Raw genomic sequence first — 18,868 nt, 5'->3', positions numbered from 1 at the left:
AACTAGGTGGGCCCACTACCATAAAAAAAATACAGCAATACACATATATGGCTTTTGCCAATGGGGGCCAATTGATCACCAAGGGGGGCCCGGCCCCACCGGCCCCACCAGCCCCCCCCCCCCTTGGTGACAGACCTGCACCTACATGTAATTCATCCTTTCCTGACCATTTGTGACAGGATGCTGGTGATTGGTGCAAAGTTTTACATACTAACCTTTGTAGAACGTAGGATAAATTCAAATAACAAATAAATCTAATCCACATTTCAAATGCTCTTGTATGATAGGAAACAGTTGAAAAGTCAGAAAAATAGTTTTACACAAGTGCACAGTGCCTACGTGAAATTTCTGTGCAAGATATATATGCTTTGTGCAAAATTATGAATTTTTAGTAAACCAATCCATCATGCGATTAAGAAAAAAAAATACATTTAACTACAAAATAAATAGAAAAGTGCAATTTTTCTAAAAGGGTTAAAACACTCCCAAGTAAGCAAACATCTGTTACATTCAGTTCTCACAGTGCCACCCACAAATTAGTAAAATCAAATCATTGTTGGAAAATTGATTAATAAGAAAAAGAAATGTTATAAATGTATGCTTGTGATTACTTCCACTGCACTCGCATAACTACATTCTCTAAACAGGCAAGTTGACAAAGAAATTTCAAGCTCAATCTTTTAGATTCCACCCCCCCCCCGCCACTTCTTAGAAGATTGTAAGACCGATGTTAGATTTTGCCCTTCACCCAACATTGATTTACATCACCCTGACGCAAAAAAAAATCATCTTATGAAAAGATTGTAAGAACTAAATCTTTGACGTCTTTTTAATATTTGTTTTCACTGCGACACAGAAAAAAATGTTTTGTATATGGTACAAAGAGCTTATATTTTTGACTTCATGAATTCCCCTACCAAAATACTAAAAAAACGTCTCGAATGGTGAACACTCAACTTTGAGAAAAGACAACTTACGATCGAAAGGGCCAGGACCAGGCAAGGGCCCCGGCCCCGGGTATTGGCCATCCAGCCGCACGTCACAGTTGGGACCAGTGAAACCTTGTGGGCACTCCACACACCCGGTATCGCCACAAAATGGCGGCTGCCCCGGCAGCTGCGGGAGCCCGTAATCACCACCTACGCCACCATAGTCAACAATTTCATCCCCTACACCCAACGCTTGATAGGAATGGGGGTTAGAGAAACAGGGTGCAAGAGAAGAGAAAAATACATGGAGGCAAACGCATGCAGCAATACTTGGACAAACTCCATGCACTTTAAGAAAAACTTGTCACTTTCAGGTATGAAACTTACAAGGTTAATGTGAACTCACACCAAAATATTCACAGAATCAAGGTCAAGTAAAGAAAGTTAAGAAACAAATCAGTTTCTCATCCATGCCCGCTTCCTGTTTTCTCACCCACTTTTTTCTTATTCTTCTTTTTTTCTTCATACATTTGCAATATATTTTGCAAAGAAAATGGTCAACACCTGTCTTTTTATTTGTTTCCAACAAAACTGTAGCTATTTTGAGAGAGTGACAGCTCTTTTGGATACAATTTGGTATCAGCAAAAGCGTCAAGAAAATGGAAGAAGCCATCTGCCATCTTGAAAAATCTGTTATCTTGAGGGGAGGGGGAGGGGAAAGGGGGGTGCCTCGGACCAGAGTTGTAGTCTGGTACTATTTGAGCACTTTCTGAGTACTTTGTTTACTACTGAATATCGAGCTGTTTGTTGTGAACAACCCAAGAGAAACATTGAGAGTATAGACAGCAAACGAAGGAAGTGTTAGAGGAAAAAATTCAACTTGGGACTTTGGATACATAAAAATACTTTTCAATTAGACTTTTGGGATAAAAGTACTCTAAAAGTACTTGAAAAGCACTCAGCGAGTACTTTCCGAATGCTTTGTCTTAAAAGCTTTTCACACAAGATTCTGAATGTCCAAATCTTTAATTTCTTTTGGTAGGCTAAGTATTTACTGTGCAATGTCTGTATTATGCAGCTTTATCTATACCAAACCATCTTAATATCTGGTAGTTTTTAAGCGGGTACCAGGTACTCAGAAGGTACAACTCTACCGTCTCCTTCTTTTAAACAGGGGTGTAAGTGACCACCGATAAAATAGCTGAAAACAGCTGAAAAGGTGTAAAAAAGCTGAACCTTGGAAATCTCCTATACTTTTGTACACAGCAAGTGAGGGAAAAAAGCTGGAATCCAAAACGAAAAAAAAGCTGAAATCAGCTTTAAAGCTGACATTTCACACCCCTGTTTAAGACATAAAGCCTGGGCAAGAAACTGTTTCTTTTTTAACTCGGCTTAATTGTCAAAAAGTCACAGGTGGTGCAACTGAAAAAGAAAGGAAAAATATAATCTACTGTACGTATAACAAGTGAGACAGGTTGATGAACTTTGACAAGGAGTGAGGTTACAGAAAATATCTGCTGAAAAATGGAGGTGAGTGTTAAGTAAACTTGATCTAAAGAAAAATTTAATTCACTGTATGGATTAAAGTTTTCTTAAGATCTTTTTTGGGGGGGTTTCCCCTTTTTTAGTTTACAAAATTCTACAGTTATACACAAAACTAGTATTCACTGGCTATTAAAACTAGCGACTTACCAAAACTGCGAAGGAAGTTCCAAACACTATTTTCAAAAACCTTATATCTAAATTTCATAGGATATCATCAGAATATAAATTAACATGCTTTTTTTTTCATTACATTTTCACATTAACATTAACAGTTTTAGTAAAAAAAAAACGATTTATGTTAGTACAAGAAGAGTGACATATCATAACTTACGGTCAGCACCAACCCCATCACAGTTTATCCCTCCGTATGGACAGCCTTGCCCTAGACACGTATTTGGGGTGCGGCAATAGCCTGACGAGCATACCCGACTGCAGATGGCTGCACAGATTTTTGGAAAGAAAATATAGATTTGTTTGTTTTTAAATCCATCAATGCCTCATAAAAATGTTGTCAAAACTCAGATTTAAAAACACCACCGGTTACATATATCTTGCTCAGGCAAGCTGCAAATTTGAGGAATGTTTCATAGTTCAGAAAACCAATTTTCTAAGATCTGGTGGAATTCGAATAGAAGATGGTCAGCAAAAAAAAATGTATGCTCAGGTTATGCATAAGTCCTAATTTGGAAGGGCTACTACTTTTGTCTTCCGGTCATCCTTTCTGTCCTGACATCCTCTTTCCAAGAATGCGCCTAGAATTGACCAATAAATATTGATGAGGAGAGGGTTAGTGGAAAATATTGAAATCACTTCGCACAAAAACAAACAGAGGTCGAATTGCCAGATCATTGTCTTTCTTCAGAGCAGACCAACTTCTTTAAGTCGATGAAATCATTGAGGCAGAAAAATGTCCAAGAAAAAAATGCTGGTTTACAAATTACATAACAGTCCAGCTGAAATTTAAAACTTACGCTTTGTGCACTGCTGTAAACCGGGATGTAGTTGCCAACCTGGACAGCAATATGCGTATAACCTACGTCCACAGACGTTGGGACTGCAAGAAAATGGAGGAGAAAATGATAAATCACTTAAAAAAACCACACACACACAGAATAAGCAAGCCTAGTACAGCCAGTCCAAGAGCTCCCAAAATTGTATTCCATTGATTCAATGGCTATGAAGTCTTTTCATCCATTATCTAGTCTCCAAAATGGGCTGGATTTAGCCTACTCATTGGTGTTATGGTGTAATCCTTTATGATTGCACTGCCCGGCTCAAAAGTGAGTCAGCCAGTCAGAAAGCAAGTCAGTGAGATATAGGTACAAAGAGCACACCAGACTGACTCTCTGGGATCAGCAAAAAGACATCATGATCAACACAGATTTTATGTAGTTTTTGGAATGCATCCCATGATTAGGCCAACATCAGAGTGGTTAAACTTAAAGGGTCTTTGTTGGAACATGTTTTGTGCAACTTTCTACTCCTCTTAAATGTATAAAAGCTATTTCACATCCCTTTTTGGTTAATTTGATTAAACAGTGCTCTCCTTTATACATTTTGTTTAAATTCCCCGCTTTTCTGGACAATAGGGGTGTCATTTTAGGAAGACACTGTTCAGTTTAGGGGGTTTCTGTTCAAAGTGTGAGCCCCAAAATGCTCATTGAAAACGTCTGTAGTGTTAGAAAGGTTTGCTCATTGGCTTGCAGCCATGAACTAACACAACAAATCACGTCGAAGAGACAATTTACGACAGCAAAATAACCAAAATTCTGGCAACTTTTGGTGCTGAAATGAATGTAACATTGAGTTTTCTGCATGAAATGACGTCACACTTTTTGCTCATGAATATGAAAAATTTCATCAGCATAAAAATCAAAAAGGCACCAAAATACCCTTAAACATGACCCCCCCCCCCCAACAAAAAATTGAAATTAAGGTTAAATGGGACACCAAGGGTCATTTTCAAGGATTACATTAAAACATTACATTGCGTGGGCCATTTCTTTTTTTTAAAGGGTGTTTTTGGTGGTGGGGGGGGGGTTGCATCAAAAGTGTTTTTGCAAGATAATATCAGGGCCTGTATGTGACCTCAATATAACAATATAGCGCGACTTAATTCCATCACCAAAAAACCTCAAATCAACTTTATTATTATGTGAATACAACCCCTTAATTATCACTGTCTTAATCTTATCTGAAAAATACACAGGCGGATTTATATTGGAATTTTTCAAGCAGGCGAAAATGGTCGGCATGCGTTGCTGAGGACCTCCCCAGGGATGCCACCGTAAGATAGACTCGTGCAATAATGTCTTTCTTATTATTACACGCCTTTCCACGCTTCAAGGCAAATACCTCAGTTATCTTGACAGCTGCAATCAGACTATCTCCGAACAGGTTGTTTTGTTATTCGTGATGGGATGTGAGAAAAATAAGTCTTTATAAACCCCCAAATTCAAAACCACATAAACAATTCGATCATGATTCGATACAGTTTTGAAAAAAAAAGTCTTCCAGAATTCCAGTCGCGTATTTTTTTGGCCGCGTGTAAACTTATATTCTTATCTTGATGACCCCAAAATTTTGCGAATTCTACCATTAATTATTTCGATAGTAAAACCCGATCCTTCAGAAAATCTGCTGCCTATTATTAAAAGTGAACTTTCCTTTTTTCTGAAGCCGCCAGATACTTTCTCTTTTTTATTGACATCTCGCTGACAAAATCTTTCCCCACTGGAACCAAACTATTACTAGTTGTCATGAACTTTTATAGACATAATAGGCCTACAAAGCGAATGATTGAGGCACGCAGAAGCTTTCCATATTTGTAACTTTATCGCCGCTCTACAAATATTTCATTATGGTCAATAGTAAAACCATCAATAGCATAATGCAATATACCACAGGGGAACTGAAGCCACCTGTCACATTCCAAAGTGGAATAATTTAACTGTTGCATGCTGTGACTGACAAACTGTCAAATTGATAAGTTATCACAGTTCTTGCCCACGGGCATTTTCTGAATGGCGGGCTGACGATAAGGCTTTTGCCTCTGAATTGACGATAAATTGCAGATGAAAGTAGAACAAGGGGAAACAAAAAAGACTTTAACAAAATACATAAATCTAAGATCAAGTCCAATGAAAGTGCACTCGGAAAATCCTACATGGATATAGGGGACATTATGACATCCGTGTCGGAATGTCAAATAACGTTTAAGCTACATTTAGTCCCGGAACTGTAACATAATAAACACGCATGCTTTGGGCGAATGCCAACCTATAAAGTAATTCATGAATTTGAAACGGAAAATGTCTAGACATCAAAAGGCTTTCAATGCCACCAGCACTGTCCTGCTGTATATACCTATCAATCAGAATGATATACATTGTATCGAAATAAATCCCATCAAAATCTGCAAAGCAATCTGGTGGTTAAACCTGTCATGATACAGATTACAATTTGCTTTGAAAGAACGTGTTGGAATTCGGGCAATAGTCATCAATCGTTAAAAAAAAAATGTGAAATTTAACTGCACTTAAACAAACAGCAACCATTGTGCTCATAGTCAACGTAGCAAAAGGGAATTTGCAGCGATTTACAGATGTGTCCTTCGACTGAACTGCATGGGTTGCCAGACGAAGTCCGCGGTATGCTGAAAATGTGGAGAATGTCCCAATAAATATCCAAAAACCCTATTGTCTGAATGGGTGAATGATTGAAGGTCCTTCGTGAACGTACCTTTACTAAGGGAATAAATGTGTGCTCCGGAGGTTTTTATCACTCGTTTAATACCGCTTAGAGTCTGGGTGCTGATAATTACCCGAGCCGGAGGCGAGGGTAATTATCAGCACCCAGACTCTAAGCGGTATTAAACGAGTGATAAATACCGACCGAGCACATATTTATTCCCATTCATAAATGCCTTATCCGTAAAAATTTTTCAAATAATTCGTTCAAAAAATCCCGATTTTGTTCAACAAGTTCACTTCATCCTTTTTGAAACATCCCTCTAGCAAAATAATGGAGTGTTCAGCTGGCGAGTAAGATGTAAACAACCCTTTTATGGAGATTGACGCGCGCGTAACATGTTCTGCGCGATGTCACGCAGAACGCACCTGGGGCGTTGCGTTTTGAGTTTAGAACTATAAAATTCTGACTCGCTTGTAGTGTTGCGCATGCCTACGTGAGGATTGTGAACGTTCAACCAATGAAACGGTAAGAGGAACTGGATTTTTAGGAGTCCACATTTTATTGTGACACTGGAAAAGTGTTTAAGACCAGCTATCCATGTCTTTATCATCCGTTTAATACCGGCCACGTGACGGGCTCTCGACCAATAGGAATAGCTAAACTGTCTGAGGTATTTATGAATATTATTTTAGTGTTGAGATATATTACTTGTTGTGGTATTATTACATTTTGAAAAGTCTCCAATATGGTGCAGTTGTTATTATCAATCGCCAAGCCTATTTGAGCTGGTCCCAGGGGATCAGCCTATAGTGTCCTCATTGTACCAACCTCACTGACAGACTGACTTACCGACTATAACAGACGAGCAGTGCTATCGTTCAGGATTACCCCCATAATGCTAAGGAATGAGCTAGATCCGGCCCATTGTGTAGACCAGGTCCATGAACAGACTTCCAGTGAATAGTCATTCTGAATCAATTCAATCACTTGAATAGAGTTGTGTGCCCTTTGCAGGGGCCTGCGTTACACCAGGCTTGCTGAGTACTGTTGCTTACAAAAGCGACGGAAATATATACCTCAGGAAAAATGGTACTTGCTTCAATTACAGGGCGATTTATAAATAATTCACTTCGGAGTTCGGACGAAAATGGGATCAACTACGCGCAAAACTTCAGCGCGGGAGACTGTCAATTTCAGTTGGTTAAAACCATAGAGCTATATTAAGGGTAAAACTAAACCACTGAGCGAATTATTGTTCTTAATTTGACATCTCCCCCACGATACTAACATAAGCCTCCACAGTGTTTGGTGTCCAACAGAAAAGCTTACGGTGTGCGGTTTGTTTGGTTTGTGACCCAACTAACCTCCAAAACATTAATACAATGATACAAGAGAATACTGCAGTCAAGTAAGTCTAATTCAGGTCAGGGACGGGCCTTATTATGTAAAGGCACAATATTTATCTAATCATGGAACATTTTCAAAAGTACCAGAAGCACCCCACCCTTGTTATTCAAGTCTATAGAAAATGTCAGTGCACAAAATCGGCAACACGAGTCTTTTGTACAAAAATATTTGGCTAGCGATGATTGACCTAACAAAATAGACACGGCAAGCCTAGTACTTGTCCCAGACTAATTTGTTAAAGTGGTCTAGGTATAGCCTAGCCAGTACTCAAACTGTGAAAACTCTTTCAACCCAAATTTGTTTCTATGATTCCCTTTATTTTAGTGTTTTTCTTCATTTTGCCACAGATACACCTAACCCCCCCCCCCCCCATGCCTTTTAACTTGTTTTCCAGAGAGAGGAAAACCTTGTGTGGACGTGGGCAAGTCCACTCAACGTCGCTGCTACCTGGTTTATGTGGACATCTTTTGTTCGGAAGTCCACACAGTGAAAGTGATGCTTGTACACTAGCACACCCATATTTGTGAGTTTGACATGCACCCGATTGCAAGCAAGTTTAACCAAACTCATCCCCAGATTCGGCGCCATAGATAAAAACCTGTAATGGGGACAGTGATAGCTGGTATGCGTGAATGACAAGCTGTGTCTGGTTCGGCCTTGACAAGTTGACTGTCATTTTATATCCGGCTCTAACTAACAGTCTGAAGGGTGAGCTATAAACATGGTAGACGTGACAAGGTAAATTTATGCAGAAAAGCATGTCAGCTTGTAGAAGTCTCATCTTCTTAACCCAAACTCAGACAAGTTAATTCTTAGACATGATCCTCTTTGTGAGCTATTTTTCCTTAATCAATTTTTATAGTGAAATGCAGAAAATCCCGTGTTTCTTTGGTTTAACAAAATACTCTTTTTCTGCACGTCCTAAAGCCATATCGCGCCTGCTTGGAAAAAGAAGACATGCAGCAGTCCTCAATGGTAGTACTTCAAAGCACAGGCCAGTGTTAACGACTTACGTGAATTTTATTGCACTTCTTATTGTGCGAGAGTTGTTGTTATTGCACTTCTTTACGTGACTTCATCACCAACTACCTGTCAAAAACCCCAGTTTAGCGCAAGTTTTACGAGTGTTAATTCATGCCTGCATAAACCTGTAGAACGCCACCTTTTGTGTTCACATAAACATTTACACATGCGGTTCATATCACTTCAAACCCTTTCATGATTGGGACTTTCAACACATCGGCCAATCCGCTCAAGTACTGAAAGACATTCATTCTTTCAAGTAGAAGTAATCTTGACCAAATACACAAAAGTAAAACTTAACATTATCTTCATGTACCGTCCCAGGGAGGGGGGAGCAATATACCTGTTGTTCTGAATTCGCCCTTTTGACCTATTTTGTATGACATGGAAAAACACAAACATGAACTGGCCTTCCATATAAATACTTCCACGCGGGGTTCGCAGTGTGTTCTAGTTCAATAGCAGATTTTCCAATTCACTTGGCCGTTGTTCGCCCCGTCATGTCCCGCAGAAGTTTACAGGGGGAAAAATGCAATTTAGTCAAGAGAGAGTGTGAATTACAGTTTGTTCATCTGGTTAGACTTGCGGGGGTCGCAGCTGCCGACCAACAAAAGCGGTAGGTGCGTAATTTCCCACCCCAGCCGCGGTAATGGCCGCCCATCAGAAAAACAGTTGGTGTTAGTAAACACAGGGAACTTGGGGTAATTTCACGGTTTGTGTCCAGCGACAAAAGACCAGGATACATTATACTTTCGGTGAATACACGAACAGGCCTTCAGCTTGAACCAGAGGAATGCGATCTTTCCGCGCCAGATCGCATACATAAATTCCGTACCAGCAAATCGTACATTTCACGGTATGGCACCACGTCCGGAGTTTCAGGAATTAATAACACTCGATTTTATATGCAGACAGCAAGATTTATGGGTGTCCAGTAACGACAGCATGAGCTTAAATTTCCGTCTCAGGGGTTTGCAAGGCCCGTGTTTATTGACGTGGATTTGTTGTAAATTTGCTATCCTTAAGCACAACAAATATACACTGACTCCGTGGATAACGCCTTGGGAATTGAGTGCACTCTCGAAACAAAGGGCTAGATCTAATGCTGTACTGTTATAAGCTTGTTGGACTTCTGTTTGACGATATGTAACTGAATAAGGTCTAGCTCCCTGTAATCTCTAAGCTATTTAACAACGAATATTTACATGCTCACATGCATGTAACAAGGACCTCCATATAATTTACACTAATAAAAAGAGAGACATAAAACCGGCGTTGACATCTGAACATTGGTAGTGGACCGAGGAGTAGTTTAATCCTGAAGGTTAACCATCCTTTGCCATAGCTCTGGCCTAAATATTGAAGAGGCACCAAGCTACCAATACCATTGCGGTTACGCAGCACATAACCGAGGCCTATTATACGGCTTTTGTCACGCAAAAACGTTGTTCTCACTTGTCCAAAAGGCTTCTTGCGGTTGGAATATCTTGTAATAATTTGCATTATATAAGGACATACATGTAATTATGTTTGCAACCAATTTACCTCCGGTTTTGCGATGTGTTACGAGTCCATTTTTCTGACTTTTATCAATATTTTGCATATTCCCCTTCTAGAAAGATACACGCAGTGTGTTACGTGATTCACAGTGTTGGCGCCATTTTGCAGGATCGGGTTGAAAATTCTGCAATGTCCAGCTTCGGACATTTCAATGGTTCTATACGGGCTGACAATCAGCACGTGTCATTCACGGTCACTTTGGACAAGACTTTCGTCTCTGTTGCAAGTTAGTTACAACCTCAATTTGGATCAAAATTTTAGTCGCAACATGTTGTAGATTGTAATGATTTATATGTCCTTTCGAAGAGGCCATTATACTGCCATTGACTGGATAAACCAAGTCAGGACACAAAATAAATCCAAAAGAAAATAGGACGTTACACACGTTGTAGATCCTATACATGGTACCCGGATGTCCATGCATCCCCGTAAAATCTCGCAGATTTTTTAGGTCAACTTACACGCTCTATTGGAGCGAAAGAAGGGAACAGTAGGGGTCTTTGGTAGTTAATTAAGTAATACCGGTCCGTGTGAGTGGTTGCTCTTTGCTAAATGTGACACTCTCATGTTCAACGGCCTTGAAGAAGGACGACCTGACCAATAGTTTGAGCAAAATGTTACCCACAACACATCGTACTTCTCATGCATTTTGCAGTATAGCACCCCAGGCACCACCGAGTGATATATTCCCAGGCAGTATTATTGGCGTGATAAGGCTCAGAGGTTGTGCCCATGGCCCGGTTATATTAATTGTAATGTCGCGTGACGCTACCATCGCCGGCGGAAATGGCTTTCTCAGGCGTTTTCAGATAGGAAACGAACAATTCGTCTTCTGTGTACACATGTACATGTAGCATGGTAAATGATTTGCAAGAATTATAGTGAGACCTTGGCTTAGTGAAGGTTGTTTGAAAGTCGTTCCTTTATTTTCCACTTTGCCAAGTTGGGTGTCTCGTTCCATCATGGTTATCCATCCAAGCCGGCGTCACATGTAATACCAATAGAAAACAGAGCAACCAAATTTGTTTTCAGATGTATTTCGCATTAAGTACATTGTATCGTGGGCTTTCATTGTATCTTAATTTAACCCTCACTGCATCATACGCTGAGAGTATCTCATGTAGGCGACGCTTTGTGCACAGTGAAGAAATCAAGTTAAAGGTTCTCTCATGTCTCTTAACAAACAGAATAGGCCTAATATCGTGTTGAAAACCCAAAGCTCTGTGGTTGATTCTTAAGTGAAAATTTGACACAAGCCAGGCTGGAGATGTTCACATATACACACGTTCAGCTTAAAAACAGATCAATATCAATAAATAAATACAAGCACGGTATGTATTTGGAGCTTGCAAAAAGGGTTGTGACAACACAACCGCGGAAGCACTATAAAATTGGCACATTATCAGCACCCTTTGGGTTCATTTAGGTAATTTTTATCTAACTAATACAATAAGATCATGGAAAGGTAATAACTTTAGTCAACCCCTTGCCAGTGTCTTCTTTCAACCTTAGTCCCCGTTTTGTGGCAGCGTCCTCTTTCAAACGCCGGGGCACGAGGTTGAAGCGAGTCTAGCGCCACCAAGCGTTGAGAAGGTACCCATTCTCGTGAGAGATTTTTTTTAAGGTGTTTTATCTGATCTTACCCACTGATGACTCTGTACTGGCCGCCTTGGGCCACTTGCGGGATCGGCTCCTCCGGCCCTTGGCCGAGTGGTGCCCCAGGAGGTGGGAGTTGCTCTTGAGCCAGGGCCCCCGTCGTCAGTACCACCAGGCATAGACACGCCAGCCTCACCAGAACTCTTCGTACCGCCTCCATTCCGGGCGTTACACAAGACTTTGCTGGTTCTCAGCCTGGAAGATTTTTTTGAAATGAAATACATTTTGCATTAGAGAGATTGGAAGTTATACCTAGACCACAGACTAGGCCCGTGCAACTTTAAGGTTGTAGGTTACTTAGTTGCATTGAACAGAATGTGAAAGGGGATATTCGCAAGCTTTAACATGATGTGTGTCTTGACGCCTACAAGAATTCCGGGTATTTTAGAGCGAACCATTTGTAAAAAAAGGATGGTGCTTACATACATCAAAGTAAGGTGAGGCACTTGGTCTTTTCTCAAATGTTATAAGAATTTAAATGCACAGTTCGGTAATTATTCCTCCCCACACTTACTTCTGTCATTTGAGTATTAGTGTACAACCTAGGTAGCCCAATGGGCAACAGTCGTCAGTCCGAAATCAATTATTGTATAACCATGGTATAACGGAATACCCGAGGATAGAGCCACATATCCTTGTACCAAGGTTTAAATAATAAACGGACACATTAAAAACAATTAGGCCTACTGTGGCTTTTCCCTCCAACGCCCCTAGTTTTCCAGATGAGTAGGCCTATACATTCCAGGCAGCTCGGTAATCCATTTCAATGCATGTTCTGGCGCAGATTTCAAAATCGCGCCTTCGGTCTTTTTTGTTCACTTGCAAACAAGACCAGGCAGTAATAAGGCTGAATGAGAGCGCACAAATCTGTATTCTGTCGATTCAGTGTGGATATTGTATTTTTGGTATCCTATATGATTGTACTGCCCGGCTCACTAGAGACAGTCAATGAGTCAGTCATTATTCAGATGGTACAAAGAGGACATTAGGCTGGCCCTCTGGGACTAGCAAAAATGCAACAACTAACCTCGAGCAACCAAAAGGGTACGCCCATAGAGCTAGGTACGCCTAAACTAAAGTTTGGCTGTTCTATCAAAATAATTCAAGGCTATTTCTTCTTAAAAGCCCGACCATTATTTTCAGCATTAGTCAATAATTATCTGTCCCATCAAACGTCTGAGACGCACATGTTTAGACAAGTCTGATTTGCTGGCATTTTACAGCCCATCCAGAAGAATACCAAAGCGCAAATTGAAATGTCAGCCAACAACTTGTTTACAATTATACGCGAAACATTTGTCAGTACCAGAAACTATCCCGGGGCGAGGACGTAACAACAAGAACTAATCAGCAAAAACACGTCTAGACAATTTTGCACCGATGTGAGCTTTACCATGGAGCTCCTTTGCTTTACAAAGTATGCAGTAGTGAATGAAAACGAATGAACACGACCATATGGCACAATCATGACAGATCCGAAATGTTATTTTTTTTTTGAGAACTTAAAGTTGATTAAATACATGTTAAATAAATGTTGTTATGCTTGATGATTTTCACCCAAATTGTATTGACCCAGGTGCATTTTTTTTTAAAACGAGGCTAACCATTAAATCGTCTGGCAAAGTGGCAGCTTGGTAAAACAAAAAGTTATGGGTGCTCTCATTTGTGTAGGGATAAAATCCATTTTGGGAGTATACGATGCAATGTCGTGGGGAAAAGGGTTAAAGAGGTTGTGGAATGCTCGAAGACATTTCCGTCATTTTTCGGGTATATGTAGCCTAAGGTGTGATAAAATAAAAACGACTATTGTTTCTGTCATGAAATGAGTACAAAAGGTACTTTTGAGAGCTGTTTTTCAGGTCCAGTTTCGACCCGAACGTGCAACTGTGTAAAAGTCGTCGTTGCGGGCAGCAAACAAAACACAGTAAATCGTGACGTAATAAACAGGACTCCCGATGCACAGTAGCATACACGAGTCCTGTTTACTACGTCACGATTTACTGTGTTTTGTTTGCTGCCCGCAACGACGACCTTTACACAGTTGCACGTTCGGGTCGAAACTAAATTGACTCAATACATGTATTACAATTTTATGTCAACCAAATTCAACTGCGTGCCCTTCAATTTACTCTTTGAAATAGGGATTTTTCGGCCATATATACTCCAGGTTTCGTTTTAAATGAAACTTCTAGCTCTGACATGAGCATAAATTTCATCTCTTGGTCCTTTGATATAGTTTTTTAACGACCGCTTATGACCACAATTTTGGAGGGAAGTAGACCTATCGCCCAGCCGTCAACACAATAGGCATACTTCTTCAAATACGAAGAGAACGAAGAGAGACGAAATATGGTAAACCAAGCTTAATTGAGTTAATGTTAAATCATGACCACTCTGGAGAGTTTTATTTTCCATTGATTAGTGGAAGATGCACAGTGAGGGTATTCGTGATAGAAGGTCTGTAGCACTTCATTTGCAAGTCTGTAGTCTGCGACGATTATGTACATGCCGTGTGGAAGTTCACGAACTGACTGCACTGAATGCAGTTTGGATATACAAAGGAAATCCTGTTCAGACAGTTGAAGTACCAGATGCTCACCTGATTGTTAATCTGTAAACAAAACAACCGTGTATTATGTTGGATTATACGACAACACAAAAACAATTACAAGTAACGGTCATGCAGTTATTTAATAGGCCAATTACTACCGACACCTGTTCATTAAAGATAAGTCAGCGAACTTCCTCCACAGCTTTAATGAGTTCCGGTGTCTTCATTAAACTTAAAGGGCAACACCATTACCAAAAAAAGGAACCTCAAGGCAACATCAATCAATTGCAAATACATGTAGCGAATTCTTCTGCGACTTGAATTGCGTCTACAGACTGACATTTCACTTCAGTCTATAGAGACGTAGAGACAATGATAATGAAACAATTCGGTATATATAAATGTGTTTTGCGTGAAACAATGGGCAAAACATTACAAAATGTCCGATATGTGACCTCTTTTCTGTCGACAGCTGCCGTGTGTGTTCAGCATGGGCCGTTCGAACTGACCTGGGAAATAAATTGGGAAATTGGCCACCCCCCGCAGCGTTCCGTGTCTGCACATTCAGCAAAATAACATGCACACTTCCTGGTATACATGTATAGCATAGACATGATGAGGATAATGTGTGACTATGGGTAAACTGGCACACTAACATTTTGCACCTGGGTAGAAACAAATGTCAAACAATAATACAGGACAAGCCTGGTTAGGCTGGTCCCAGAGCCCACAATTCTAGCTGCTGTGTAGGGTGCACTGAACTAATTCAAGTGAGAATTTCTACGCAAGTCATTAGCATAAAAAGTGCCCCGACAATTTCCTTTGAAAACGGAGACTGTTTGGCTTTAAAAACGGTGGAATTGTGTAAATATACCCAAGGACCAACTCCCTGGTTTTGGGGCTTCCATCTGAGGGCAGGCTTGATAAAATCACGGATGAAAAATGGGTCCTATTTGCCTGTGAAAGTGGAAGGATACCACTTGTAAAATGGCTACATGCAGGCTTGGGAACTATCACTTCTCGGGAGGTGATTTTATTTGGGTGTGAAATTTAAAAATGTAATTGGCTAATGTACCTAAAATTGAAAAGAAATGAAAAGATGAAAGACAAGACAATAATTTAATTTTTGTTTGAGAAACCCCAGTGATTTTGGCTTGCATGTTATTTGGCCCTGAACTTTGTTGATTTTACACTGTTTTCAATGGGGCTTGAATAAGTACAGTGGACCCTGTAGGATGTTGTGGTGTAATGTGGTAACGGTGGCAGGACTGCACTCCCTGCACATGACTGTGGTGTAGGGTGCTAGTACTACGTCACACACATTAAAACAGAATAGGCAATTGCCAATAAAGCTTCTCCCACACAAGTGAGTCAGTCAGTGAAACTGGTAACCAGTTTAAAGCCATAAGTGACAGTCAACCAGTGAGTTAATAGGTACAAAGATGACTATAGCCTTACTCTCTGGGACCTCTGAGCAAAATACTTTCCATTTCCATTCCACGGCTTATTTTTAGATGCGTGAAAATTCAAAATTGTGATCCTCGTCACAGTACACACAGTGCACAACCATATACAATACTTCATGCGACCACAATATTTTACCGTGGAGCTATTAAACAGCTCCATGGGTTTACACAGAAATGATAATGTCGACCAAATGAACCAACTTTCAAGATAAAAGCCATCATACACCAAACCCTAAATCAACTGGCTAACTTTATATATAAATTATAATATTTTGTATCGAACATCGCAAGTAAATTTCGGCGGTCAACTAGCCTATGCAATGTAAACAATGATTGTACTTTCTCCTGAGCCGTATATAATGTTATGATGTTAGCTACGGCCTAAAACATATTGGGCTTCATTCTAAAGAGCCAACAGGTGTTTAGCAAGAGATAAGCCTAAGGCTAAATTAGTTTTAGTTCAGAGGAACTCAACAGAAATCACTTCTCTTTTGTGAGATGTATTATATTACACCCACTGCCCACCCGGACCCATAATTATGTGAGGTACCATGGATGTACCGTACCGATGGAGGCACACAATCGCGATGTACTTTTCTCTGCTCGGATCAAGCAACCAAAATAATCATCCAGGAAGTGATGTTTACAAGTGCTGTGATTGCAAAAACATCCACGGAAATTTAGTGGTAGGGAAAGCTAGAGGGGGGTAGGGAGTAATAAAAAATAAAGCGTGACAAAATCGTTTGTGTTGAACTTGGAGAGATGAAGGCGGGTACAGCTACAGGCCCTGGGCGGGTACCCCAGCGCACTCCAAAGTTATCGTAACTGGAGATGGCAGAATAATCTCCGGGAAACACATGCATGGGCCAGATGGCTACACGCTTGACCGCGTTGACTCCACGCGGTCGATCCGGCGCACGCTGAAAGAAATATTCCGGACCAACTTTTGGTGAAGTTTGAGGTCACTGAGAGATAGGTAAAGCACCCGTCGAAAAGATCAAGAAGCTGATCGATTTCTCCATGGAATAAGTGAGGATAGCCTTTCAAAAATTTAAAATTTGTTCCGGGATGTTATTAAGGAGAGATGCGAACTAGAAAGAGTATTACGATGGACGACTGAAGACGCTATGGCATGGTCATTCAACATGCCCATAGCCGTCCAAAACACTGTTAATTTGCTAATTTGAAACCCAAATACCCTGATCCTAATCACAGTCAGTACTGGCCACAGCAAGAACAAATATTTACTTTTTGGGGGAGTGGGATAATTTTTCCAAAACATCGCCAGTCACTCCAGCTCTATTTGATCATTTGATCAGTGCAGTCCGCCAGCTATTATTATTATCAGTTCCAACCAATGCGGAATTACGTAACACTTTAGTCTTTACAAGATTGTTGACAGAAAAACCACTTTGGTGGCTTGATCCACCCCAGGTGTACCACTTGTTGAAACAGCAACCATGCGTAAATAAAACCATAGGGGGGGGGGGGCACAGGAGAAAACTCCTTCTTGATTAATTACGATAAATCACCACTGTATAAGAATGGATTGACTTGTATTACATGAGACATAGAGCAATGATGAGACCATGGAGGATAGCTCCATGATGAGACCAACAAAGTTTTAGCGTTTTGTTATACTTTCAGATTAAGACACTGTCTATAGAGCTAGAGCTAACGACCAAGCTTAGTTAGTCAACAGTAAAGAAATCAACCCCTGTGATGGAAAGTCCAAACCTTCTCGATATCATGTGACCACACCGTACCTATAGGACCTGTGTACCCATCTACGACCAGACAACACTTGTTTGTAATCTTCTCTTGGAGACAACCAAATCCTGAAGTTCTCAGGCAACTCAGAGATGGTTACCCCTTGATTACTACTGGCATGACTAGTACTGGTAGAACTTAGAAGTACTCTATCAGTATCAAGTATCAATCATGTCTATCTATGTCTCTATCTGTCTGTGGTCACTAAATTATTTTCAATGAGTCTCTTCTCGGAACCTGTATAGATGGAGTTATCTGTTGCACGACAAAAATCCTGAAAGTAGAAAATCAACGAAGACAGTAGAGACCGAACATTCCAAACTCGACTATGAAATGGCAAGATCCGCACGGTAATCCAGGGTCCTTCGTCATGTACGTATGCATGCGATATACATGTACATCATAGATCATGTTCTTGTACCTTGTACAGTGATCATGTTTGTACATCAGATGATCGTGTGGCGATCGTGTTAACATATTAATTGCATGTAGCATTTATGGAATGTGGGTTATCGTCTGAAATTAAGATACATGTAACTAAAGCATGTAAAGATAACTCGTTCATGTCGTTAGACACATCAGGCCAATATTTGCAGCATCAACGTGATCAACCAGATCATTGAGGCAAATATATGGAGTTCATCATTTTCTCTAATTCGGGGAAAATGTAAATATCTAGCCGCACCGTACACTGAGGTATAGCATGTATAGCAATCAATTTGCTGAATTTGTTTACCACACATCTAAGTAGGCTTTAATAATCAACTTACCACAGTCAGCGTGTACCTCCTTTCCAAAGAAAGTTCGGCTGCACAGGTTGCACGGACAAGCGTTGCCGCCGCAGAAAGTTTACGACAAGAGCTATATAGACGCCGCAACCTCTACCGAGTACCGGCATAAAACTTTCACACTTAACGCTTGTCAAAAAGTCAATCCTGGAGCTGGCAATGAAGTCAAAAAGAGCTAACCGCTGAGTTACACGAGGGAACCACAGCTGCAAAAGGATTGGCTATCTCACAGCGCTCAGAGCTCGCCTGACCGACTTTTAGCAAAGTCTTGTCACTGCGAGCAGCGGGTAGCTAGCTTGGCTGACTGTACACACACACATCGACACCAACCCCTTGCAACACCGAACTGGACTAACTTGTTTGCAGTTAGGTTAGCTGCTTTTTAAAACCTGTACCCCGGGAGCTACACTGCGGAAGGCCGCAACTCACGCGTGCTGATTATACCGCTCGCCCACCGCCGCCTGAGGATCTATACATGTA

The 18,868-nt window shown here is 40.6% G+C and overlaps 1 protein-coding gene across 6 annotated transcripts in view; it reads right to left on the bottom strand.

Annotated features, from left to right (window-relative positions):
* Positions 1-18,868, bottom strand: part of LOC119744245 (fibrillin-2-like) — a 96,126-nt gene extending 77,258 nt beyond the window's left edge. For 3 of the 6 annotated variants that reach the window (XM_038220090.1, XM_038220095.1, XM_038220092.1), the window contains exons 1-5: positions 18,371-18,868; positions 11,801-12,008; positions 3,446-3,528; positions 2,806-2,913; positions 978-1,181 (exon numbers count right to left, since the gene is read on the bottom strand). In XM_038220090.1, coding sequence (XP_038076018.1) covers positions 978-1,181; positions 2,806-2,913; positions 3,446-3,528; positions 11,801-11,973 — 568 coding nt within the window. In that variant the 5' untranslated portion in view covers positions 11,974-12,008; positions 18,371-18,868. Of the gene's footprint in view, positions 1-977; positions 1,182-2,805; positions 2,914-3,445; positions 3,529-11,800; positions 12,009-17,362; positions 17,365-18,370 lie in introns of all 6 variants that reach the window. The other 3 variants (XM_038220091.1, XM_038220093.1, XM_038220094.1) reach the window with 3 other exon arrangements.

The sequence above is a fragment of the Patiria miniata genome, unplaced genomic scaffold (genome assembly GCF_015706575.1).
Source record: "Patiria miniata isolate m_02_andy unplaced genomic scaffold, ASM1570657v1 HiC_scaffold_7, whole genome shotgun sequence".
In the NCBI taxonomy this organism is placed as follows: domain Eukaryota; kingdom Metazoa; phylum Echinodermata; class Asteroidea; order Valvatida; family Asterinidae; genus Patiria; species Patiria miniata.
Note: the sequence above shows the minus strand (reverse complement) of the source record. Positions and strands in the feature narration are given on the sequence as shown.